The 27211-nt window shown below is 45.8% G+C and overlaps 1 protein-coding gene across 2 annotated transcripts; it reads left to right on the forward strand.

Annotated features, from left to right (window-relative positions):
- Positions 1–2555: 2555 nt before the first annotated feature.
- Positions 2556–27181, forward strand: LOC110507193 (coatomer subunit beta'). 2 transcript variants are annotated; one of them, XM_036965092.1, is made up of 23 exons: positions 2556–2702; positions 3548–3685; positions 3840–3926; positions 4083–4209; positions 4353–4501; positions 4683–4829; positions 6709–6808; positions 7047–7189; positions 7492–7691; positions 9775–9885; positions 9991–10079; positions 10197–10303; positions 11958–12101; positions 12238–12368; positions 19409–19616; positions 19770–19880; positions 20219–20433; positions 20682–20774; positions 21086–21266; positions 23927–23998; positions 24155–25781; positions 25911–25978; positions 26190–27181. In XM_036965092.1, the coding sequence occupies exons 1-23, from the start codon at positions 2700–2702 to the stop codon at positions 26274–26276; spliced, it is 4338 nt and encodes a 1445-aa protein (XP_036820987.1). In that variant the 5' UTR covers positions 2556–2699; the 3' UTR covers positions 26277–27181. The 2 variants fall into 2 exon arrangements, with proteins under 2 accessions (XP_036820987.1, XP_036820986.1); XM_036965091.1 differs by having other exon boundaries at positions 24155–25978.
- The last annotated feature ends 30 nt before the right edge of the window (positions 27182–27211 follow it).

Here is a 27211-nt window from a genome sequence, read left to right on the forward strand (position 1 = left end):
GTCCCCAGATCCTAAAAATGCTCTACAGCTGCACCATTGAGAGCATCCTGACCGGTTGCATCACCACCTGGTATGGCAACTGCTCGGCATCTGACCGTAAGGCGCTACAGAGGGTAGTGCAAACATCACTGGGGCCAAACTTCCTGCCATTCAGGACCTACAGTTGAAGTTTACATATACCTTAGTCAAATACATTTAAACTCAGTTTTTCACAATTCCTGACATTTAATCAGAGTAAGCATTCCCTGTCTTAGGTCAGTTAGGATAACCACTTTATTTTAAGAATGTGAAATGTCAGAATAATAGTAAAGAGAATAATTTTTTCCAGCTTTTATTTCTTTCGTCACATTCCCAATGGGTCAGAAGTTTACATACACTCTATTTAAATGTTGGCCCATTGCTCCTGACAGAGCTGGTGTAACTGAGTCAGGTTTGTAGGCTTCCTTGCTCGCACATGCCTTTTCAGTTCTGCCCACACATTTTCTATAGGATTTAGGTCAGGGCTTTGAGATGGCAACTCCAATACCTTGACTTTGTTGTCCTTAAGCTATTTAAGCCAGTATGCTTCCAATTGGAAAACCCATTTGTGACCAAGCTTTAACTTCCTGACTGATGTCTTGAGATGTTGCTTCAATATATCCACGTAATTTTCCTGCCTCATGAGGCCATCTATTTTGTGAAGTGCACCAGTCCCTCCTGCAGCAAAGCACCCCCACAACATGATGCTGCCACCCCCGTGCTTCACGGTTGGGATGGTGTTCTTCAGCTTGCAAGCCTCCCCCTTTTTCCTCCAAACATAACAATGGTCATTATGGCCAAACAGTTCTATTTTTGTTTCATCAGACCAGAGGACATTTCTCCAAAAAGTACGATCTTTGTCCCCATGTGCAGTTGCAAACCGTAGTGTTTTTTTTAATGGCGGTTTTGGCTCAGTGGCTTCTTCCTTGCTGAGCGGCCTTTCGGGTTATGTCGATATAGGACTCATTTTACTGTGGATATAGATACTTTTGTACCTGTTTCCTCCAGCCTCTTCACAAGGTCCTTTGCTGTTGTTCTGGGATTGATTTGCACTTTTCGCACCAAAGCACTTTCATCTCTAGGAGACAGAATGCGTTTCCTTCCTGAGCGGTATGACGGCTGCGTGGTCCCATGGTGTTTATACTTGCATACTATTGTTTGTACAGATGAACGTGGTACCTTCAGGCGTTTGGAAATTGCTCCCAAGAATGAACCAGACTTGTGGAGGTCTACAATTTTATTTCTGAGGCCTTGGCTGATTTCTTTAGATTTTCCCATGATGTCAAGCAAAGAGGCACTGCGTTTGAAGGTAGGCCTTGAAATACATCCACAGGTACACCTCCAATTGACTCAAATGATGTCAATTAGCCCATCAGAAGCTTCTAAAGCCATGACATCATTTTCTGGAATTTTCCAAGCTGTTTAAAGGCACAGTCAACTTAGTGTATGTAAACTTCTGACCCACTGGAATTGTGATATAGTGAATTATAAGTCAAACAATCTGTCTGTAAACAATTGTTGGAATAATTACTTGTGTCATGCACAAAGTAGATGTCCTAACTGACTTGCCAAAACTATAGGTTGTTAACCAGAAGTTTGTGCAATAGATGAAAAACAAGTTTTAATGACTCCAACCTAAGTGTATGTAAACTTCCGACTTCAACTGCATATAATAGGCGGTGTCAGAGGAAAGCCCATAAATTGTCAGACTCCAGTCACCCAAGTTATAGACTGTTTTCTCTGCTACCACACAGCAAGCCGTACGGGAGCGCCAAGTCTAGGACCAAAAGGCTCCTCAACAGCTTCTACCCCCAAGCCATAAGACTGCTGAACAATTAATAATATTGCCACCAAAAAATTTACATTGACCCCCCTCCCCTTTTGTACACTGCTGCTACTCACTGTTTATTATCTATGCATAGTCACTTCACCCCCACCTACATGTACAAATTACCTCAACTAGCCTGTACCCCTGCACACTGACTCGGTACCGGTGCCCCCTGTATACAGCCTCGTTAATGTTATTCTTATTGTGTTACTTTTTATCATAGTCTACTTGGTCAATATTTTCCTAACTTTTCTTGAACTGCACTGTTGGTTAAGTGCTTGTAAGTAAGCATTTCACAGTCAAGTCTACACTTGTTGTATTCAGCGCATGTGACAAATACAGTTTTATTTGATTTGAACTCTGCATGGACTATATTGGGTAAGCCTAGATACTGTAGCTTTAGCCTGATAAACATCTGAAAGACTATTCACTCACCAAGTTAGCATATTTATACACATTAGAAATAGGGAGATAATTTGAACAAATAGGAAATTAGGCAATGTTTAAGATGTTCAAATTAATGATTATCTTTATAATTCATTCATTTATTCGTTTTTATTTATGTATATCTTTTTTTGGAGGGGAGAGTGGGCAGGCTACATACAATTACCTGATTTTGCCTGTAATCGAACGTCCATACATTTCTCTGTAACCTACATACACACCGCATAGTCTGATCATGTTAGGTACAGACTGTACTGGTGCTCCACCGGATCTTGCGAAGTACAGCCAGGAAGCGTCATAGACTCCACGTCGCCAAGAAGACTCTCCGCTCTAAACTAGTCTACCCGCCCGACTAATTTCTCAGGGTGGTCGGGCACTTTGGTCAAACACTACACGCAGACGTAGAAACATGGTAAGGAAATGAAAACATCGATTTTGAATGAAGTGGAACATAGATTTAGAGTGAAAGTATTGATAAAGATCCGCTGCCGCTCAGGCCAGTCGTTTTAGGCATTTAAAAAAATATATGAATAGCTTTTTTACGATTGCTACCTGATTGAAAACTAATTTAGACCACATCCAATGAATTAACCTATGCCTGGCTAGTTGTGAATGAAGATATTGCAGAAACTCTAGAAATGGCAATAATGTTACAATATGGTATTCAAAAGAGACATGAAGTCTCTGATCGATTGGTCAGTTACTAAATATGCTAGTCCTTCAATATGCAACTTTATATAACGATTTTTTTTCCTAAACTACCTTATCGCAAATGGCTAATGCCTGGGAATTTCCAGACCAGAGAGAATCATTCATGCACCTCAAATGTGGTGGAATGAGACACATGCCACAGACACGCCCCCATATTAACCCTCCCCACAAGCTGTACAGTTGACTTGATGAAACTTTGTATCTACTGTAGGCCGACAAGTGTATAGCTGTTATGGTTTGGATACACTTATAGTTTTATTGATAAGCGTAATCAGACTAATTTGAAAACATGTTATAAAAAAAAGGGGGGAAGTGTATCCGACCTGTCTCTATAAAAACATACTCAGATCTGATCTCTGTCAAAGCAGATGTTTTATTTATTGTTTCCTTTCAACTGATCTGCATATACATAGGAGTGAAGAGTAATCTGGTTAGTATCAAAATAAGATACTGTGTCTAGTATTGGTCTAGTATAAGTTAGGAGTCAGAGGTAAAATATGACTTAATATATTGGGTTCTCTCTCTCTCTCCCTCTGTCCCTCTCAGCCTCTCCGGTTGGACATCAAGCGGAAGCTGACCGCTCGGTCGGACCGTGTGAAGAGTGTGGACCTGCACCCAACTGAACCATGGATGGTTGCCAGCCTGTACAATGGCAGTGTCTGTGTCTGGAACCACGAGACACAGGTAAACAACATTCATTCTCATTTAGGATTCAGTTCTCATTCATTCATTCATTGTAGACCTTGCTGCACACTATGTTCTTGAGTGATATATGAATGGATTGTTTCTCTATGATGATGATAACCATGATGCTGGTGCTTCTTTTGAATCTGTGTAGACCCTGGTGAAGACATTCGAGGTGTGTGACCTGCCTGTGAGAGTGGCTAAGTTTGTGGCGAGGAAGCACTGGGTCATTGCTGGAGCAGTAAGTGTTATAACACCCTTATAACTGCTTATAATGCATCTATCTGTCCTATTCAGAGTTCAGAGATTTCCCATATCTCTCTCCATTTTAACCTTCTCCACCCTCTCTCCCTTCACCTTCTCCCCCTCTCTCTTGCTCTTCTCTGTTCCTCCCCAGGATGACATGCAGATCCGTGTGTTTAACTACAACACTCTGGAGAGAGCTCACATGTTTGAGGCCCACTCTGACTACATCCGCTGCATCGCAGTCCACCCAACACAACCTTACATCCTTACCAGCAGTGGTATGTTGTGTTTGTCTCTTTCTTTTTCTCACTCTCTCTCTCTTTCTCTCTTTCTCTCTTTATATATACATAAATTACAAACATCAACCATTGAATATTGTGAACATGATCGTGTGTGTGTGCATGTTTGTTTGTGTGTCCAGATGACATGCTGATCAAGCTTTGGGACTGGGACAGGAAGTGGGTGTGTGGTCAGGTGTTTGAGGGCCACACCCACTATGTCATGCAGATCGTCATCAACCCTAAAGACAACAACCAGTTCGCCAGCGCCTCCCTGGACAGGACCATTAAGGTACATACAGTACACACACTAATCTTTGTGTTTGTACCACTACAGTTGTTGGTTGGATTATTGTCATGTTGAAGTGCTTATAGATGTGTAATGTTTCATGAATTCTATACAATTGTTGTAAATCATTACCACTACATTTCAGTAATACACTGGAGTATTCTTTGGTCCTTGGCTGTTGCAGGTGTGGCAGCTGGGATCTTCCTCCCCTAACTTCACTCTGGAGGGCCATGAGAAAGGAGTCAACTGTATCGACTACTACAGCGGAGGGGACAAGCCCTATCTTATATCAGGAGCTGACGACCGCCTGGTCAAGATCTGGGACTACCAGGTACACATGGAAATAAACATGGAAACACAGTTTATGTACAGTCGTGGCCAAAGTTTTGATAATGGGCCTCCTGGGTGGCGCAGTGATCTAGGGCACTGCATCGCAGTGCTAGCTGTGCCACCAGAGACTCTGGGTTCGAGCCCAGGCTCTGTTGCAGCCAGCCGTGACCGAGAGGTCCATGGGGCGACGCACAATTGGCCTCCCTGGGTTAGGGAGGGCTTGGCTTGGATATCCTTGTCTCATCCCGCACTAGCGACTCCTGTGGCAGGCCGGGCACGGTACAATCTAACCAGGTCACCAGGTGCACTGTGTTTCCTTCGACACATTGGATGCGCGCTGTGTTAAGGACGCATGGCTTTCGACCTTCGTCTCTCCCGAGCCCGTACGGGAGTTGTAGCGATGAGACAAGATAGTACAAAACAAAACAAAACAATTGGATACCACAAAATTGGGGAGAAAAGGGGGTAAAATGTAAAAATATAAATAAAGTTTTGAGAATGACACAAATATGAATTTTCCCGAAGTCTGCTGCCTCAGTTTGTATGATGGCAATTTGCATATACTCCAGAATGTTATGAAGAGTGATCAGATGAATTGCAATTAATCACAAAGTCCCTCTTTGCCATGCAAATGAACTGAATCCCCCCCAAAAACATTTCCACTGCATTTCAGCCCTGCCACAAAAGGACCAGCTGACATCATGTCAGTGATTCTCTCGTTAACACAGGTGTGAGTGTTGACGAGGACAAGGCTGGAGATCACTCTGTCATGCTGATTGAGCTCGAATAACAGACTGGAAGCCTCAAAAGGAGGGTGGTGCTTGGAATCATTGTTCTTCCTCTGTCAATCATGGTTACCTGCAAGGAAACATGTGCTGTCATCATTGCTTTGCACAAAAAGGGCTTCACAGGCAAGGATATTGCCGATTGTTTGGGGCACGCGGAAAAAAGCTTGTCCGCAGAAGACAAGGTGAGCGCTATCATCAGTCCTGTGTCATGCCAACAGTAAAGCATCCTGAGACCATTCATGTGTGTGGTTGCTTCTCAGACAAGGGAGTGGGCTCACTCACAATTTTGCCTAAGAACACAGCCATGAATAAAGAATGGTACCAACACATCCTCCGAGAGCAACTTCTCCCAACCATCCAGGAACAGTTTGGTGATGAACAATGCCTTTTCCAGCATGATGGAGCTTGCCATAAGGCAAAAGTGATAACTAAGTGGCTCGGGGAACAAAACATCAATATTTTGGGTCCATGGCCAGGAAACCACCCAGACCTTAATCCCATTGAGATTATTGTGGTCAATCCTCAAGAGGCGGGTGGACAAACAAAACCCCACAAATTCTGACAAACTCCAAGCATTGATTATGCAAGAATGGGCTGCCATCAGTCAGGATGTGGCCCAGAAGTTAATTGACAGCATGCCAGGGCGGATTGCAGAGGTCTTGAACAAGAAGGGTCAACACTGCAAATATTGACTCTTTGCATCAACTTCATGTAATTGTCAATAAAAGCCTTTGACACTTATGAAATTGTAATTATACTTCAGTATTCCATAGTAACATCTGACAAAAATATCTAAAGACACTGAAGCAGCAAACTTTGTGGAAATGAATATTTGTGTCATTCTCAAAACTTTTGGCCACGACTGTACACATGTACACACAGTTTATATACACATGTACACACAGTTTATATGCACACGTACACACAGTTTTTCACACACTCTCAAACGAAGAATGAAACACATATGAATATGCACAGCATACACACTTTTCAGATGAGAAAATACACACACTTGAAGTGTTACGCGTCTGTCCTATTGATGATATATATTGAGTTGACTGATTCTACTCTAGTCCTCTCCTCTACCTCCAGAATAAGACATGTGTGCAGACTCTAGAGGGCCATACCCAGAATGTGTCCTGTGTCAGCTTTCACCCTGAGCTGCCAATCATTCTCACAGGCTCCGAGGACGGTGGGTAGTGTAGTGTTTACCTTATCCCTTTAGAATGGAATAACAAGGTGTTTACCTATGTTATAACATAGTAATAACATGTTAAAGTTGTAACATTGTACCGTGGTAATAACATGGTGCTTTCTTGTCATGTTGACTAGTTCTAGTCTTCCCTGGATCCGTTATCTATGTTTGACCATCCTCTCACATGTAAATCTCTTTCTCTCCACCCTTCTTCCATCTTCTTATGGACATACAGGCACAGTGAGAGTCTGGCATTCCAGCACGTACCGCCTGGAAAACACACTGAACTATGGGATGGAACGTGTGTGGTGTGTGTGTGGCCAACGAGGCGCCAACAGTGTGGCGCTGGGATATGATGAAGGCAGCATCATCATCAAGGTACCAACTTAAGGAAACTCTAAACTACACATCAAGAATGATGTGGGGTCAGTGATCTGATTATTAGTATCGTTGGTAATCATATAGAATGCTTGTATTGTTTTCATACAGGGACAGTTTGATTCTGTAGGCTGACATATCACCCATGTCACCCATGTACAGTATGTCCAAGTTGTCCAAGTTGTATGTTCAGCTGAATATTATGATTTGAACATCAATCCTTCTCTTCCTCTGTCTCATCTTCTTCACTCTCTCCCACCTCTTCTCCCTCTCTCTCCTCATCCCCCCCCTCCCTCCCTCAGTTGGGTCGCGAGGAACCAGCCATGTCTATGGACTCTAACGGTAAGATCATGTGGGCCAAGCACTCTGAGGTGCAGCAGGCCAACCTGAAGGCCATGGGAGAGGCTGAGATACAGGACGGAGAGAGGCTGTCCCTGGCCGTCAAAGACATGGGCAGCTGTGAAATCTATCCCCAGACCATCCAGCACAACCCCAACGGCAGGTCAGGGTGTGCTTGTGTTACCGTGTTTGTGTGCATGTGTGTACTAGTTGCTCATCAAATGTAAAAAAAAATATGTACAGTACCAGTCAAAAGTTTGGACACACCAACTCATTCCAGGGTTTTTCTTTATTTTTTTTTACTATTTTCTACATTGTAGACATCAAAACTATGAAATAATACATGGAATCATGTAGTAAGCAAAAAAGTGCTAAACAAATCCAAATATATTTTATATTTGAGATTATTCAAATTAGCCAACCTTTGCCTTGATGATAGCATTGCACACTCTTGGCAGTCTCTCACCCAGCTTTACCTGGAATGCTTTTCCAACAATCTCGAAGGAGTTCCCACATATGCTGAGCACTTGTTGGCACCATCTCAATTGGGTTGAGGTCGGGTGGTAGAGGCCAGGTCATCTGATACAGCACTCCATCACTCTCCTTCTTGGTCAAATAGCCCTTACACAGTCTGGAGGTGTGTTGGGTCATTGTCCTGTGGAAAACAAATAATAGTCCCACTAAGCGCAAATCAGATGGGATGGCGTATCGCTGCAGAATGCTGTGGTAGCCATGCTGGTTAAGTGTGCCTTGAATTCAAAATAAATCACACAGTGTCACAAGCGAAGCACCACCATACCACCTCCTCCATGCTTTACAGTGGGAACCACACATGCAGAGATCATCCGTTCACCAACTCTGCGTCTCACAAAGACACGGCGGTTAGAACCAAAAATCTCAAATTTGGACATATTTCCACCGGTCTAATGTCCATTGCTCGTGTTTCTTGGCCCAAGCAAGTCTCTTCTTATTGGTGTCCTTTAGTAATGGTTTCTTTGCAGCAATAATGGTTTCTTTGCAGCAATTCAACCATGAAGGCCACAGTCTCCTCTGAACAGTTGAGGATGAGATGTGCATTTATTTAGGCTGCAATTTCTGAGACTGGTAACTCTAATGAAATTATCCTCTGCAGCAGAGGTAACTATGGGTCTTCCTTTCTGGTGGCCGTCCTCATGAGAGCCAGTTTCATCATAGTGCTTGAAGGTTTTTGCGGCTGCATTTGAAGAAACTTTCAAAGTTCTTTACATTTTCCGCATTGACTGACCTTCATGTCTTAAAGTAATGATGGACTGTAGTTTCTCTTTGCTTATTTGAGCTGTTCTTGCCATAATATGTAACCTTTATTTAATTAGTCAAGTCTGTTAAGAACCGATTCTTATTTACAATGACGGCCTACCCCAGCCAAACCCAGACGACACTGGGCCAATTGTGCGTTGCCCTATGGGACTCCCAATGTGATACACGGCTGGATGGACTTGGTCTTTTACCAAATAGGGCTATCTTCTGTATACCACCCCTACTGTACCTTCTCACAACACAAATTCCACAAACCTTTAACAAGGCACACCTGTTAATTGAAATGCATTCCAGGTGACTACCTCATGAAGCTGGTTGAGAGAATGCCAAGAGTGTGCAGAGCTGTCATCAAGGCAAAGGGTAGCTACTTTGAAGAATCTCAAATATAAAATATATTTAGATTTGTTTAACACTTTTTTGGTTACTACTTGATTCCGTATGTGTTATTTCAGAGTTTTGATGTCTTCACTATTATTCTACAATGTAGAAAATAGTAAAAATAAAGAAAAACCCTGGAATGAGTTGGTGTGTCCAGCCTTTTGACTGGTACTGTATATATGCTATTTAGCAGATGCTTTTATCCAAAGTGACTTACAGTCATGCGAGCATGCATTTGTATGTACTGTTGCGCCCCGGGAATCGAACCCACAATCTTAGTATTGCAAGGACCATGGTCTACCAACTGAGCTTTACAGGACCATAAATGGACAGTAAATATGTGTGTGTGTGTGTGTGTGTGTGTTTGTCAGTGGAGGCTGCTGATGGGAGGATGGCTCATAATAATGTCTTGAAGGGAGTAAATGGAATGGTATCAAACGTGGTTTATATGTGGTTGATATCATTCCATTGACTCCATTTCATCCGTTACTATGAGTCGTCCTCCCCTCAGCACTGGTGTGTGATCACACACTAACTAATGTCGTGTTTCTGTGTGTGTATGTGTGTTACAGGTTTGTGGTGGTGTGTGGGGATGGAGAGTACATCATCTACACTGCAATGGCCCTGAGGAACAAGAGCTTCGGTTCAGCACAGGAGTTTGTCTGGGGCCACGACTCCTCAGAGTAAATCAAGTCAACCGCACACTGACCACTCATACACAGTCATCTATGGACCATCCACGGTCTAGTATGGTCAGGCTGACTTAACCACTGTTGTTTCTATGGCAGGTATGCTACTCGGGAGAGCACCAGCATGGTCAAAATCTTCAAGAACTTCAAGGAAAATAAGTATTTTAAACCAGACTTTGGGGCAGAAGGTAAGACAAACATATCATATTTGATCCAGTATGAGCTGACTCCCTGTGTGTGTGTCTGCATGCAGATGATATACTGATGTGTTATACCTAACGATATGTGTGTATCATCCCCTGCAGGTATCCATGGTGGGTTCTTGCTGGGCGTGAGATCAGTGAGTGGTCTAGCCTTCTACGATTGGGAGAACACAGAGCTGGTCCGCCGCATTGAGATCCAGCCTAAACACGTGAGTCGGCCACAGTATTTAAACTGTTATTAATCCACAGTTGATCTATATCAACTTTCAGACACGTGACCATTTACAGATTATAGCAGGTCCAGGCAGCGCCTAGCTCAGGTCAAGAGGGTGAGAAGCCACCCACAGTGACCAAACCCTCCTCTAACCTCCTCTCCACAGCGACCCAACTCTTCTCTAACCCCCTCTCCACAGTGACCAAACCCTCCTCTAACCTCCTCTCCACTGCAACCCAACCCTCCTCTAACCTCCTCTCCACAGCGACCCAACCCTTCTCTACCCCCCTCTCCACTGCAACCCAACCCTTTTCTAACCCCCTCTCCACAGTGACCAAACCCTCCTCTAACCTCCTATCCACAGCGACTCAACCCTTCTCTACCCCCCTCTCCACTGCAACCCAACCCTTTTCTAACCCCCTCTCCACTGCGACCCAACCCTTCTCTAACCCCCTCTCCACTGCAACCCAACCCTCCTCTAACCTCCTATCCACAGCGACTCAACCCTTCTCTACCCCCCTCTCCACTGCAACCCAACCCTTCTCTAACCCCCTCTCCACTGCAACCAAACCCTCCTCTAACCTCCTATCCACTGCGACCCAACCCTTCTCTAACCCCCTCTCCACTGCAACCCAACCCTCCTCTAACCTCCTATCCAAAGCGACTCAACCCTTCTCTACCCCCCTCTCCACTGCAACCCAACCCTTCTCTAACCCCCTCTCCACTGCCACCCAACCCTTCTCTAACCCTCCTCTCCACAGTGACCAAACCCTCCTCTAACCTCCTCTCCACAGCGACCCAATCCTCCTCTAACCTCCTCTCCACAGCAACCCAACCCTCCTCTCCACAGTGACCAAACCCACCTCTGACCTCCTCTCCACAGCGACCCAACCCTCCTCTGTCCTCCTCTCCACAGCAATCCAACCCTCCTCTGACCTCCTCTCCACAGCGACCCAACCCTCTTCGGACCTCCTCTCCACAGCGACACAACCCTCCTCTGACCTCCTCTCCACAGCGACCCAACCCTCTTCTGACCTCCTCTCCACAGCGACACAACCCTTCTCTAACCCCATCCCCACTGCAACCCAACCCTTCTCTAACCCCCTTTCCACAGCGACCCAACCCTCCTCTGACCTCCTCTCCACAGCGACTCAACCCTCCTCTGACCTCCTCCCCACAGCGATCCAACCCTCCTCTAAATTCCTTCCCCCAGCGATCCAACCCTCCTCTAAATTCCTCCCCACAGTGATCCAACCGTCCTCTAACTTCCTCCTCACTGCGAGTCTAACCTCCTCCCCACAGCGATCCAACCCCCTCTTCACAGCTACCAAACCCTCTTCTAACCTCCTCCCCACAGCAACCCAACCCTCCTCTATCCTCCTCTACACAGCGACCCAACCCTTCTCTAACCTCCTCTCCACAACAACCCAACCCTCCTCTCCACAGCGACCCAACCCTTCTCTAACCCCCTCTCCACAGCGACCCAACCCTCCTCTGACATCCTCTCCACAGCGACCCAGCCCTCCTCTGACATCCTCTCCACAGCGACCCAACCCTCCTCTGACCTCCACTCCACAGCGATCCAACCCTCCTCTGACCTCCTCTCCACAGTGACACAACCCTCCTGTAACCACCTATTCTTTCCTCAGGTCTTCTGGTCAGAGTCTGGGGAGCTGGTGTGTATTGCCACGGAGGAGTCTTTCTTTGTGCTGCGCTACCTGGCTGAGAAAGTGGCAACAGCACAGGAGACCAAGGAGGGAGTCACCGAGGATGGGATAGAGGATGCCTTTGAGGTGAGACTACGCAACATCTAGAGATTAGATTCTGGACAGGACAATTTATTTTGTATTTCTACTCTAACATTTTTTTCCATACCTATAGCTCTCCCACTCTTGGTCTCTCTCTCCCCCCTCACCCCCATTTCTCTAGGTGTTGGGTGAGATTCAGGAGGTGGTGAAGACTGGTCTGTGGGTGGGAGACTGTTTCATCTACACCAGCTCAGTCAACAGACTCAATTACTACGTAGGAGGAGAGATTGTCACCGTCGCCCACCTGGACAGGTAAGACTATACCTACCTGCTGAGACTGCTACAAACCATTGACCTGTTGACCTCAAATGACCTGTTATGCATGTGTTTCAATATTTCAAATCTCGCTCAACTCTTACAGTTCCCTAGGGCCTAAAACATAAAGGATTCATGCCTTACAAAATGTTATGTCAGAATGTCGTTTCCTTAAGTCATTGCATGTCATGTTTCCTTTCATTCAAGCTATGTGCTCACCTTAATACTGGTGTTGTTTTGACTCCCCTGTCTGTCTGCTATAGAACTACAGTTGAAGTCAGAAGTTTACACACACCTTAGCCAAATACATTTAAACTCAGATTTTCACAATTCCTGACATTTAATCCTAGTAAAAATTGCCTGTCTTAGGTAAGTTAGGATCACTACTTTATTTTAAGAATGTGAAATGTCAGAATAATAGTAGAGAGTTATTTATTTCAGCTTTTATTTCTTTCATCACATTCCCAGTGGGTCAGAATTTTACACTGAATTAGTATTTGGTAGCATTGCCTATAAATTGTTTAACTTTGATCAAACGTTTCAGGTAGCCTTCCACAAGCTTCCCACAATAAGTTGGGTGAATTTTGGCCCATTCCTCCTGACAGAGATGGTGTAGCTGAGTCAGGTTTGTAGGCCTCCTTGCTCGCACACGCTTTTTCAGTTCTGCCCACACATTTTCTATAGGAGGTCAGTGCTTTGTGATGGTCACTCCAATAATGTCACGACTTCCGCCGAAGTCGGGTCCTCTCCTTGTTCGGGCGGTGCTCGGCACAGTTTGCGCGAGGACGTCCGTCGGGAGTTGGCCTGCAGGGACACCACCCTCACCTTCGACCAGCTGGTGGACCTGTCCATTCGGCTGGATAACCTGCTGGCTACCCGCGGACGTCCAGATCGGGTTCTGTCGGTTCCATCCCCCAGCACCACCGCTCCAGTGCGTAGGGAGACTGGAGGAGGTTCCGGCTCGTGCACCATCTGTGGCCACAGAGGTCACACTGCAGTCGGTGCCAGGTTGGTTCCTCTGGGAATCGAGGCAGCAGGCAGGGCACTCTAGCGTCATCCCAGATGAGCCAGCACCAGGCTCACCCAGAGCCCTCTGTTGCACACATGTTTTTGTATGTTACTTTTCCTGAGTTTTCCCCCGCATTCCCAGCATAAGGCGCTCGTCGATTTCAGGCGCAGCTGGGAATTATATAGACAGATCATTCGCCCTTAGTTTAGGGATCTCTATTGTTCCCGTGGCTGTGCCCTTCCCCGGTCATGCCTTAGACAGTCGACCATTAGGGTCTGGGTTGATTAGGGAGGCCACCGCTCCTCTGGGCATGGTGACGCAGGGGTGTCACAAGGAGAGAATCAGTCTCTTCCTCATTGAGTCTCCTGCGTTTCACGTGGTGCTAGGCCTACCCAGGTTAGCTTGTCATGATCCCACTGTTTCTTGGCAACGGAGGGCTCTCACGGGGTGGACGCGAGAGTGCTCGGGAGGTGTTTAGGGGTTTCCGTTGGAGCTACTACGGTGGAAAATCCAGACCAGGTTTCCACCGTTGCCATTCCCCCTGAATATGCCGATTTGGCTCCCGCCTTCTCCAAAAAGAAGGCGACTCAATTACCACCCCATCGACGGGGTGATTGTGCGATAAATCTCCTGCTAGACGCAGCACTTCCCAGGAGTCACGTGTATCCTCTGTCACAGGTGGAGACGACAGCTATGGAAACATATGTCTCCGAATCCCTGCGTCAGGGGTGCATTGGGTCCTCCACATCACCCGCCTCCTCGAGTTTCTTTTTTGTGAAGAAGAAGGAGGGAGGTGTCATGTCGTTCCCCTCTTTGGGTACAGCAAGACCCATCCCCCTCTCCCTGCCTCTCCCTTCCCCCTTCAACTAGGCTGCTGTGGTCAGAGAGGTCGTAAATTCCTAGGGAAGACCCTGCCTCATGGCCACACAGTATAACGACAGAGTGAATTTTCATAGAGAACAAAGGAATTTCTTCCACCTCACAGAACTTGAGGTCCGAACAACATTTATGTTCTGGAGAAGTATTAAAAGATCGGTGAAGAATCCAGCTACGAACTGGTCCGTTTGTTACATTTTGGTAAGGCTCATGGGAGACGGTGCGGCCACATTACCATAACGCTGTTTATATAATAGCCTCAGATATGAGGTTTACATCTAATTGTTGTATAAGATGAATGAGTGAGTATGATACTGTTTGTAAAACTGTGGAATGTGATTTTGCACTCCAATTCTCCAATTCCCTTTTGAGTTTAACTAAATAAGAGGACCGCCCATGAGCCCAGTTAGGGTCAGGCATCCTGGGACAGCCCCTTTTCTGCAATTCTGAATAAAACCCCAACTTTGAGAAGTTCTCAGTAGACCATGTTTTTCTCTATTACGAGAGGACGAAGGTTGCAGACCAAAGACCTGAATCTTTTAATCATACCACGTGGTTAAACCCTTAGACTATCGATACCGACAGAATAAGAACAAGTCTTTGATTTTGATTACTAGTCTGCAGCTAGGAATTCGGTATCATTGAACGCGAAGAACGACAATTGCCAAAACATCCATTCTAAAACAACATGAATGAATGTCGCTCTGAACTATCACTATCAGGACAGACAGAGAGAGAGAGATGGACAATTCTACAAAAGAAGCAAACTTTTCAACAGCGATCAAGACGACACACTGAGCATAAATATATATATTGATTGCAATTGTTCCCAAATGAGTTCATGTGCAAAGGCATTTCAATTGTTATTATTATCAACTCTGTAGTGACTTCTCAGGTGACCTCCACCTCCCATTTTGTCTAACAAGCCGCCATGCCGGTTTAGCACACTAGGGCACATTCTCCTATCATTTCTTGTAACCATATTTACTTTGTTTGTGTGTGTGTGCACTTCTGTGATTGTTTAGTTAGTTAATAAATAAATTATTTAAGATAATTGATGTATGGATGACTCATAGTGAAGACTGGTTTCGTGCAGATAACCAACAATTTACGACGTTTGGAATGAGACTAACGTGAGGTAAAGTAAATAATTAATTAATCAGAAGACTATTGATCAGATATGAAAATATCTGAAAGGTTATATTAGGAAATTATAACTTTGTAATCTGAATATTTTCCTTGGTGCCCCGACTTCCTAGTTAATTACAGTTACCTGATTAATCAGTTTGATTGCGTAATACTAATTACAGAGAATCTTTGATAAAAACTATAAGTCTTCAGTTTAATGATAGTAAAGACACGACAGAGGTCTGCGCCCGTGTATTGACTACCGAGGCCTAAACCAGATCACGGTGAGGTACAGTTACCCGCTACCTCTTATCGCCACGGCAATTGAGTCAATGCACGGGGTGCGCTTCTTTACCAAACTAGATCTCAGGAGTGCTTACAACCTGGTGCGTATCCGGGAGGGAGACGAGTGGAAGACGGCGTTCAGTATGACCTCAGGGCATTATGAGTACCTCGTCATGCCGTACGTGTTGATGAATGATCCGTCAGTCTTCCAGGCCTTTGTAGACGAGATTTTCAGGGAGTAGGTGTATATTGATGACATTCTGAAATACTCCGCTGCATTCGCCGAGCATGTGTCCCTGATGCGCAGGGTGCTTGGTCGACTGTTGGAGCATGACCTTTACATCAATGCCTGTTCTTCCAGCAGTCCATCATCTTCCTAGGGTACCGCATTTCCACCTCGGGGGTGGAGATGGAGAGTGACCGCATTTCTGCCGTGCGTAATTGGCCGACTCCCACCACGGTAAAGGAAGTGCAGCTGTTCCTAGGGTTTGCCAATTACTACTGGAGGTTTATCCGGGGTTTTGGTCAGGCAGCGGCTCCCATTACCTCACTGCTGAAGGGGGGCCCGGTACGTTTGCAGTGGTCGGCTGAGGCAGACATGGCTTTTGGTCACCTGAGGGCTCTGTTTACCTTGGCCCCGTGCTGGCCCATCCGGATCCCTCTTTGGCGTTCATAGTGGAGGTGGACACGTCCGAGGCTGGGATAGGAGCCGTGCTCTCTCAGCGCTCGGGTACGCCACCGAGCGAAACTATGACGTGGGGGACTAGGAGCTGTTTGCTGTCGTCAAGGCTCTGTAGGTGTGGAGACATTGGCTTGAGGGGGCTAAACACCCTTTTCTCATCTGGACTGACCACCGCAATCTGGAGTACATCCGGGCAGCGAGGAGACTGAACCCTCGCCAGGCAAGGTGGGCCATGTTTTTCGCCCGTTTTGTTTTTTCCCTTTCCTACAGACCAGGTTCCCAAAACATGAAGGCAGACGCACTGTCCCGACTGTATGACACAGAGGAGCGGCCCATGGATCCCACTCCCATACTCCCAGCCTCCTGCCTGGTGGTGCCGGTAGTGTGGGAGCTGAACGCGGACATTGAGCAGGTGTTACGTGCAGAGCCCGCTCCACTCCAGTGTACCGCTGGGTGTCTGTACGTTCTGTCTGCTGTCTGTGACCGGTTGATCTATTGGGCCCACACGTCACCCTCCTCTGGTCATCCTGGGATCGGTCGGACGGTGCGCTGTTTGGTTGGGAAGTACTGGTGGCCTACCTTGGCCAAGGACGTGAGGGTTTATGTTTCCTCCTGCTCGGTGTGCGCTCAGTGTAAGGCTCCTAGGCACCTGCCCAGAGGGAAGCTACACCCCTTACCGTTCCACAGCGGCTTTGGTCTGGAAGGTGTTCATGGAACATCTGGTGGTCTCGATCAGCCTTACCTCGGGGTTTCATCACGAAAGTAATGGGCAGGTGGAGAGAGTGAACCAGGATGTAGGCAGGTTTCTGCGGTCGTATTGCCAGGATCTGCTGGGGGAGTCGTCCCGAGCGCTGCTGGAGCCGTGCGTCAAGGGGAGGGGGGGGGGGGGGGGGGTACTGTCATGACTTCCGCCGGAGTCGGGTCCTCTCCTTGTACAGGCGGCGCTCGGCGGTCGGCTCCGCCGGTCTTCTAGCCATCGTCGAGCCAATTTTCATTTTCCATTTGTCTTGTTTTTCCACACACCTGGTTTCTACTCCCTCATTTACTTGTTGTGTATTTAACCCTCTGTTCCTCCCATGTCTTTGTGTGGGATTGTTTATTGTAGTGCTTGTGCACGTTCCCCTTGAGCGCACTACGTGTTATTTTTGTGCCTATTTATCTTGTTGCTCTGGATACCATTGGTTTTGCTTAATAAATCTTACCGGTTATTACCCAGTTTCTGCTCTCCTGCGCCTAACTTCTCTGCCGCCTATTACGCACCCCGCTACAAATAACTTGACTTTGTTGTCCTTAAGCCATTTTGCCACAACTTTGGAAGTCTGCTTGGGGCCACTGTTCATTTGGAGGCCCATTTGCAACCAAGCTTTAACTTCCTGACTGATGTCTTGAGATGTTGAGATGCCCTGGAATCCACATCATTTTCCACCCTCATGATGCCATCTATTTTGTGAAGTGCACCAGTTCCTCCTGCAGCAAAGCACCCCCACAACATGATGCTGCCACCCCTGTGCTTCACGGTTGGGATGGTATTCTTCGGCTTGCAAGCCTCCCCCTTTTTCCTCCAAACATAACGATGATCATTATGGCCAAACAGTTTCATCAGACCAGAGGACCTTTCTCCAAAAAGTTTGATATTTGTCCCCATGTCCAGTTGCAAACCGTAGTCTGGCTTTTTTATGGCGGTTTTGGAGCAGTGGCTTCTTCCTTACTGAGCTGCCTTTCAGGTTATGTCGATATAGGACTTGTTTTACTGTGGATATAGATATTTAGTACCTGTTTCCTCCAGCATCTTCACAAGGTCCTTTGCTGTTGTTCTGGGATTGATTTGCACTTTTCACACCAAAGTACGTTCATCTCTAAGAGACAGAACGAGTCTCCTTCCTGAGCGGTATGATGGCTGCGTGGTCCCATGGTGTTTATACTTACGTATTATTGTTTGTACAGATGAACATGGTACCTTCAGGCGTTTGGAAATTGCTCCCAAGGATGAATCAGACTTGTGGAGGTCTACAATTTTATTTCTGAGGTCTTGGCTGATTTCTTTTGATTTTCCCATGATGTCAATCAGAGGCACTGAGTTTGAAGGTAGGCCTTGAAATACATCCACAGGTACACCTCCAATTGACTCAAATTATGTCAATTAGCCTATCAGAAGCTTCTAAAGCCATAACATCATTTTCTGGAATTTTCCAAGCTGTTTAAAGGCATAGTCAACTTAGTGTATGTACACTTCTGACCCACTGGAATTGTGATACAGTGAATAAGTGAAATAATCTGTAAACAATTGTTGGAAAAATGTATTGTGTCATGCACGAAGTAGATATCCTAACCGACTTGCCAAAACTATAGTTTGTTTACAAGACATTTGTGGAGTGGTTGAAAAACAAGTTTTAATGACTCCAACCTAAGTGTATGTAAACTTCCGACTTCAACTGTATGTACTGTACCTGTCTGTCTACAATATTGGTGTTGTATTGACTCCCTGTCTGTCTGCTATAGCTACATAGTTCTGTCTGTCTAAAATACTGGTGTTGTATTGACTCCCTGTCTGTCTGCTATAGAACTATGTACCTGTCTGTCTAAAATATTGGTGTTGTATTGACTCCCTGTCTGTCTGCTATAGAACTATGTACCTGTCTGTCTAAAATACTGGTGTTGTATTGACTCCCTGTCTGTCTGCTATAGAACTATGTACCTGTCTGTCTACAATATTGGTGTTGTATTGACTCCCTGTCTGTCTGCTATAGGTACATAGTTCTGTCTGTCTAAAATACTGGTGTTGTATTGACTCCCTGTCTGTCTGCTATAGAACTATGTACCTGTCTGTCTACAATATTGGTGTTGTATTGACTCCCTGTCTGTCTGCTATAGGTACATAGTTCTGTCTGTCTAAAATACTGGTGTTGTATTGACTCCCTGTCTGTCTGCTATAGAACTATGTACCTGTCTGTCTAAAATATTGGTGTTGTATTGACTCCCTGTCTGTCTGCTATAGAACTATGTACCTGTCTGTCTAAAATACTGGTGTTGTATTGACTCCCTGTCTGTCTGCTATAGAACTATGTACCTGTTGGGCTACATCCCTAAGGATGACCGTCTGTATCTGGGTGATAAGGAGCTGAACATCGTCACTTACTCTCTGCTGGTGTCGGTACTGGAGTACCAGACAGCTGTAATGAGGAGGGACTTTGGGATGGCCGACAGGGTCCTACCCACCATCCCTAAAGAGATGAGGACCAGGGTCGCCCACTTTTTAGAGAAACAGGTGAGACTGGGAGGGTGGGTGTATTTTTACATTGGTGTGTGTCTTAACGCACACCATTTCTGTGTGTGTCCTCTAGTGTCTGTGTGAATATTTTGTGTGTGTGTGTGTGTGTGTGTGTAACCCTTTATCCTCTCTCTATCTCTCTCTCTGCAGGGTTTCATGCAGCAGGCTCTGGCTGTGTCCACAGACTCAGAACACAGGTTTGAGTTGGCTCTGCAGCTAGGAGAACTGAAGATCGCCTACCAGCTGGCTGTAGAGGCTGAGGTGAGACAACACGTAAAGAGAAATACTGGGATTTTTTGGGACAAACTGGGAATTATAGCAGTCTTGGAATGCAAGGGAAGTATTGAGAAATGTACGGCCAAATTTGGATATTTGCAGGCATACAGTATTTGGAGACCTACAGTATAAGATGACATGTGAAATACTAAAGGTTATATCTTATCATATTTTTAACCAATCAAAAGCAGAGTGAATAGGGCTTCTATTTTGTGTTTGTGATGAATGACTTTCTAACATGGCATACCTGTTCCCTCTCTCTCTTCCCCCCGTCCCTTTCTCTCCCTCTCCACATCCTCTCTCCCTGGCACGGTGCCCTGCAGTCAGAGCAGAAGTGGAAGCAGTTGGCAGAGCTGGCCACCACTAAGTGCCAGTTTGTCCTGGCCCAGGAGTGTCTGCACCATGCCCAGGACTATGGGGGGCTACTGCTGTTGGCCACAGCCTCGGGCAACACCACCATGGTGGGCAAGCTGGCAGAGGGGGCAGAGAGAGATGGCAAGACCAACGTGGCTTTCCTCACCTATTTCCTCCAGGGGAAGTAAGTGTGTTTAGGGAGAGAAGGGTGCGGGGGGTGGATGGTACAGAGGGAGGTGAGGAGGAGTGAGCAGAGTGTTTAGGTTTAACTTTTATATGTACATCATCTGTCAATAAATTGTTCTTATTGTTTCATCATTTATAATTCATTATTGGATCTTGGTGGGCTTTATGTTTATGATCTGGAAATGGCAATGTCCTTGGTTTCATCATTAGTCATTGTATTTCCATATTTCTGTTTTTTCCTTCTAGACTGGACAAATGTCTGGAGCTCCTCATTAAAACCAACCGGCTGCCAGAGGCTGCATTCCTGGCCAGAACATACCTGCCCAGCCATGTGTCTAGGTACAGCACTGGCAGGTTGACCTTGATTATCTCAATCTTGCCCTGGAGACACAACTTAGCTAAATTGGCTATATTAAAAAAATGCATGAAAACAAAATCTAGCTTTTTGGTCTTAATTTAAGGTTAGTGTTAAGCATTCGGGTTAGCAGTATTGTAAAAATCGGAATTTATGACTTTGTGGCTGTGCCAGCTAGTGACCACTCTGCAGAGCTACCTCCAGCACATGATTCATGACAGAAAAACGCTAACGTGCACAGCTGTGTGTGTGTGTGTGTGTGTATACACATGTACTGACCTCTCTGTGTCTCCAGAGTGGTGAATCTGTGGAAGGAGAGCCTGGGGAAAGTGAACCAGAAGGCAGCTGATGCGTTGGCCAACCCTACAGACTACAGCAACCTGTTCCCCGGCCTACAGGAGGCCTTCCTGGCCGAAGAGTATCTCAAGGAGACGCACGTCAGGCTGAGGCCCGCCGCAGAGTACCCTCTCATCACCGTGAGTAGATACACACACATCTTGGGAACATTGTGGTAAAACTTTTGCAGCCATTTTGGATCATTTTCTTCTGTTTCATACCTATTTAACACAACCCTGATTGAACATGTTCTTTCCATCTTACACTGAACAAAAATATAAACACAAGTCCCCTGTTTCATGAGCTGAAATAAAAGATCCCAGAAATGTTACATGTGCACAAAAAAACATATGTTTACATCCCTGTTAGCATTTCTCTTTTGCCAAGATAATCCATCCACCTGACAGGTGTGGCATATCAAGAAGCTCATTAAACAGCAAGATCATTACACAGGTGCACCTTGTGCTGGGGGACAATAAAATGCCACTCTAAAATGTGCAGTTTTGTCACACAACACAATGCTACAGATGTCTCAAGTTTTGAGGGAGCATGCAATTGGCATGCTGACTGCAGGAATGTCTACCAGAGCTGTTGCTCATTTCTCTACCATAAGCCGTCTTTAACACCATTAAAGAGAATTTGGTAGTACGTCTGACCGGCCTAACAACTGCAGACCACATGTATGGCGTTGTGTGGGCGAGCAGTTTGCTGATGTCAACATTGTGAACAGAGGTGGTGGGGTTATGGTATAGGCAGGACATAAGCTACGAACAACGAACACAATTGCATTTTATCGCAATTTGAATGCACAGAGATACTGTGCCGAGATCCTGAGACCCATTGTCATGCCATTCATCTTCCACCATCACCTCATGTTTCAGCATTATAATGCACGGCACCATGTCGTAAGGATCTCTACACAATTCCTGGAAGCTGAAAATGTCCTAGTACTAACGAGACATGTCACCCATTGAGCATGTGTGGGATGCTCTGGATCGACGTGTATGACAGAGTGTTCCAGTTCCCGCCAATATCCAGCAACTTCACATAGCCATTGAAGAGGAGTGGGACAACATTCCACAGGCCACAATCAACAGCCTGATCAACTCTATGTGAAGTAGATGTGTTGCAAAGCATAAGGCAAATGGTGGTCACACCAGATTCTCACTGGTTTTCTGATCCATGTCCCTACTTTTTTTTTTAAGGTATCTATGACCAACTGTATTCCCAGTCATGTGAAATCCATAGATTAGGGCCTAATGAATTCATTTCAATTGACTGATTTCCTTATATGAACTGTAACTCAGTAAAATCTTTGAAATTGTTGCATGTTGTGTTTATTTTTTGTTCAGTATAATTATGTTACTGTAGTGTGTTAGCAACACCTAGTGGTGCAATACCAGCCAAGCACAATAGAAACATGTGATGCACTGATGAAGACACTCAATGTATGCGACCAGCAGTAAAATACAGGTCAATGATTTGTGTAAAGGCAATACTTTACAGGTAACATAAACCCCTTGTACCTCTGCCCTTGTTTTCTGATCAAATAAATAATAGTATAATAATGCTTGTTATTTTAGTATAAGTCTTGTACCTGTACTTGTAGTAATACTGTCGTAATAATGCCTCTCCACACACTGTTCTGCCTCTCTACTCACTGTTCTACCTCTCTACTCACTGTTCTACCTCTACTCACTGTTCTACTTCTCTGCACACTGTTCTACTTCTCTACTCACTGTTCTACTCTCTACTCACTGTTCTACCTCTCTACTCACTGTTCTACCTCTCTACTCACTGTTCTGCCACTCTACTCACTGTTCTACCTATACTCACTGTTCTACCTCTACTCACTGTTCTACCTCTCTACTCACTGTTCTACCTCTAATCACTGTTCTACCTCTCTACTCACTGTTCTACCTCTCTACTCACTGTTCTACCTCTCTACTCACTGTTCTACCTCTACTCACTGTTCTACTTCTCTGCACACTGTTCTACTTCTCTACTCACTGTTCTACTCTCTACTCACTGTTCTACCTCTCTACTCACTGTTCTACCTCTCTACTCACTGTTCTGCCACTCTACTCACTGTTCTACCTATACTCACTGTTCTACCTCTACTCACTGTTCTACCTCTCTACTCACTGTTCTACCTCTAATCACTGTTCTACCTCTCTACTCACTGTTCTACCTCTCTACTCGCTGTTCTACCTCTCAACTCGCTGTTCTACTTCTCTACTCACTGTTCTACCTCTCTACTCACTATTCTACCTCTCTACTCACTGTTCTACCTCTCTACTCACTGTTCTACCTATCTACTCACTGTTCTACCTCTCTACTCACTGTTCTGCCTCTCTACTCACTGTTCTACCTCTCTACTCACTGTTCTACCTCTACTCACTGTTCTACCTCCCTACTCACTGTTCTACCTCTCTACTCACTGTTCTACCTCCCTACTCACTGTTATACCTCTACTCACTGTTATACCTCTCTACTCACTGTTCTACCTCTCTACTCACTGTTCTACCTCTTTACTCACTGTTCTACCTCTACTCACTGTTCTACCTCTCTACTTGCTGTTCTATCTCTCTACTCACTGTTCTACCTCTCTACTCGCTGTTCTACCTCTCTACTCGCTGTTCTACCTCTCAACTCGCTGTTCTACTTCTCTACTCCCTGTTCTACCTCTCTACTCACTGTTCTACTTCTCTACTTACTGTTCTACTTCTCTACTCACTGTTCTACTTCTCTACTCACTGTTCTACCTCTCTACTCACTGTTCTACTTCTCTACTTTTCAGTCCAATGAGAATAGGAATGTCCTGGGGGAATCTGCAGACTATGTGCCAAAAGTAGTGCCTGCTGAACCAGAGGTAAATTCTGAAATCTCACACCTACTAGAATAATTGACATGGCCACAGCTGTTATATGTTGTACTACTTACATAACCCCTATTTTAGACACAACCATTCAGTGTGATTTGTCAACTTGTCAATCTTAATTAAAGTACTTTACTGTCACTGTTCTAGGTTGCTGGGAGCATGGATGAACCCCCTGTATTGGAAGCAGTGGTAGAAGCCCCTGTAATGGCAGCAGTGGTGGAGGCTGCAGCCCCAGAAGCTCCAGTAGTGGAAGAGTCCATTGTCATGGAAGAGGTAGAACCTGTTGCAGCTGCCGTAGTGGAGTTTATCCCAGCAGTAGAAGAATCTATCCCAGTGACAGTAGTGGAACCAACTATGGCTGCAGTGGAAGAATCCATTGAGTTGGCAGAGGAGGAACCCATTGTTGTTGAAGTGGAAGCTCCCAAGCCAAAGCAGGCAACATCAGTGGAAGATATCCTCACTAAGATAGAGGCTCTTGTCACCATAGAAAATGACACAGAAGCACCCCTCTTGGTGCCAGAGGTAGCACAGTCCACCCCAGAGGAAGAGTTCAGAGCAACACCAGAGGAGGCCGTTGAGGAAGGACCTGCAACAATGAAGCCCATAGCAACAGATGCACCTGTTACAGAGTCGGTCACAGAACCCATTGTAACAGAAGCACCAGTTGCCGAGGAAGCGCCAGTGCCTATAGCAACAGAACCAGAACCTGTTACCATAGAAGCAGTGGTGGAAGCTGAAGCACCCATTGCCGCAGCAGTACTAGAAGCCATAGCAACAGAACCCATGGTTACAGAACAAGCACCTGTTACCATTGAAGTGGCAGTGGCAGCAGAAGCACCCATTACTGAGGCAGTAGCAGAAGCCATAGCAGCATCTGAAAAAGCCCCAGTCATTGTAGAAGAGAATGAACCTGCCCCAGCACCACTCATAGACCTAGCCCCAGCCATAGACCTAGTCCCAGCCAGAGACCTAGTCCCAGCCATAGACCTAGTCCCAGCCAGAGACCTAGTCCCAGCCATAGACCTAGTCCCAGCCAGAGACCTAGTCCCAGCCATAGACCTAGTCCCAGCCAGAGACCTAGTCCCAGCCATAGACCTAGTCCCAGCCAGAGACCTAGCCTCAGCCATAGACCTATCCCCAGCACCACTCATAGACCTAGCCCCAGCCAGAGACCTAGCCTCAGCCATAGACCTAGCCCCAGCCATAGACCTAGCCCCAGCACCACTCATAGACCTAGCCCCAGCCAGAGACTTAGCCCCAGCACCATTCATAGACCTAGCCCCAGCCATAGACCTAGCCTCAGCCATAGACCTAGCCAGAGACCTAGCCCCAGCACCACTCATAGACCTAGCCCCAGCCAGAGACCTAGCCCCAACCAGAGACCTAGCCTCAGCCATAGACCTAGCCCCAGCACCACTCATAGACCTAGCCCCAGCTCCACTCATAGAACTAGCACCACTCATAGACCTAGCTCCAGCCATAGATCCAGCTACAACACCAACTGTAGAGGACAAGGCTGCAGCAGCCCCAGCAGTAGAGCCCCTACCAGCACTCACCCAGGTGGTTCCACCAGGCGCAGAGCTAGCCCCTGCAGCCCCTCTAGCTGCCCTCTTAGAGGGTAAAGGTGTGGAGGAGGCAGCCCCTGCAGCCCCTCTAGCTGCCCTCTTAGAGGGTAAAGCTGTGAAGGAGGCAGCCCCTGCAGCCTCTCTAGCTGCCCTCTTAGAGGGTAAAGTTATGGAGGCAGCCCCTCTAGCTGCCCTCTTAGAGGGTAAAGGTATGAAGGAGGCAGACCCTGTAGCTGCCCTCTTAGAGGGTAAAGTTATGGAGGCAGCCCCTCTAGCTGCCCTCTTAGAGGGTAAAGTTATGGAGGAAGCCCCTCTAGCTGCCCTCTTAGAGGGTAAAGGTATGGAGGAGGCAGCCCCTGTAGCAGTAGCAACAACATCCATGGACCTGCTGGACCTGAATGATGAGGTAAACCTAACCAGTCTATACATCCTGTCATGACGTACACAGTATTTAGAATGCTAATCTATATTGGAAATCACGTTTAGATTTTTATTGATATTGAACAATGATGTACTCTATATAACTGTTACGGACAACAAAGTACCAGCAAGGTAGTTCACCCTCGCCTACAGTTTTCCACTGACTCCTCACTCATATACATTACTTATTCCTGCAGGGTCTTGACGACCTGGACATGTTTGATCTGGACGACGACATCGACACCACAGACGTCAATCTGGACGATGACTTCTTAGACGACTGAAACTCTTGGAGAAATGCTCTTAAAGTGACCAAAGTGTTGTTCATACTCCTAGTGAATGGGAGTGTGTGTGTGGGGGACCAGGGTGTTTTTACCTTTACAGTGAAACTGGTGAAAGGTGGGGCGGATGAGTTCATGTCTTTCCATCTTTACACATTAACTGTGAAAACACCGTGGAAGGTTGTTTGTAGAATGCTTTGGGTGATAATGTGGTGGACTGGGTTCATTCATTAGGAATAAACACAGTAAATGTTTGAAACGGGATACAAATTTGCCTTCTTATTGAACAGGTCAAATGTACTGTGTCAAATAGATTTCTGGTTTCGCACATGCTGAACACAACCCCGGGTTGTATTCATTAGTCGTATTTCATTGCAAAAGTTTTGCAATGGAAACGGTTTACACCAAATACAAAACACGTTTCTATTGCACAAATTCAGGTTGGTTCATAGAGTAAACGTTTTCCATTGCAAACATTTAGCAATGGCATCCAACTAGTGAATACACCATGGTTTTGAAATCCTTTGTACAGTACTTCATCCTCCAACTCTCACATTGACCTACAGTATAGAATGATAGTGTGAACCAGAGTGGTCATGGGTTTGACATGTTTACCTTATCCTCTCACATAGGAAGATGGGAATAGTTTACTACTGTACCTCTTACCGCTAGTTAAACAGGCTTTGATCTTTCATTCATTAGTTAGGTCATGAGCTTGTCTTCAGTATACCTCTACATGTCTTGGCAAGCATGCTGCTCTGCCATGGTCTAGTATCTTATGCATCTGCTGTTTTTAATAAGGAACCTACTTCATTGTTACAGATGTGAACCCAAGTGCCTAATGTATGACTGGTCTGGAATTAAATGTTATCAACTCAATAAAGATGACAAGTGTTTGTCTGAATCAGGCCAAAGGAATAATTGTAAAAAATTATTTT

This window comes from Oncorhynchus mykiss, chromosome 27 (genome assembly GCF_013265735.2).
Source record: "Oncorhynchus mykiss isolate Arlee chromosome 27, USDA_OmykA_1.1, whole genome shotgun sequence".
Classification (NCBI taxonomy): Eukaryota; Metazoa; Chordata; class Actinopteri; order Salmoniformes; family Salmonidae; genus Oncorhynchus; species Oncorhynchus mykiss.

What these genes read in the sequence shown, in the direction of transcription:
- LOC110507193 (XM_036965091.1), top strand. An exon ending in ACCAGACTTTGGGGCAGAAG is followed by an intron (nt 10,080 to 10,196) that starts GTAAGACAAACA and finishes CATCCCCTGCAG; the next exon opens with GTATCCATGGTGGGTTCTTG. An exon ending in AGCTGGCTGTAGAGGCTGAG is followed by an intron (nt 19,881 to 20,218) that starts GTGAGACAACAC and finishes GGTGCCCTGCAG; the next exon opens with TCAGAGCAGAAGTGGAAGCA.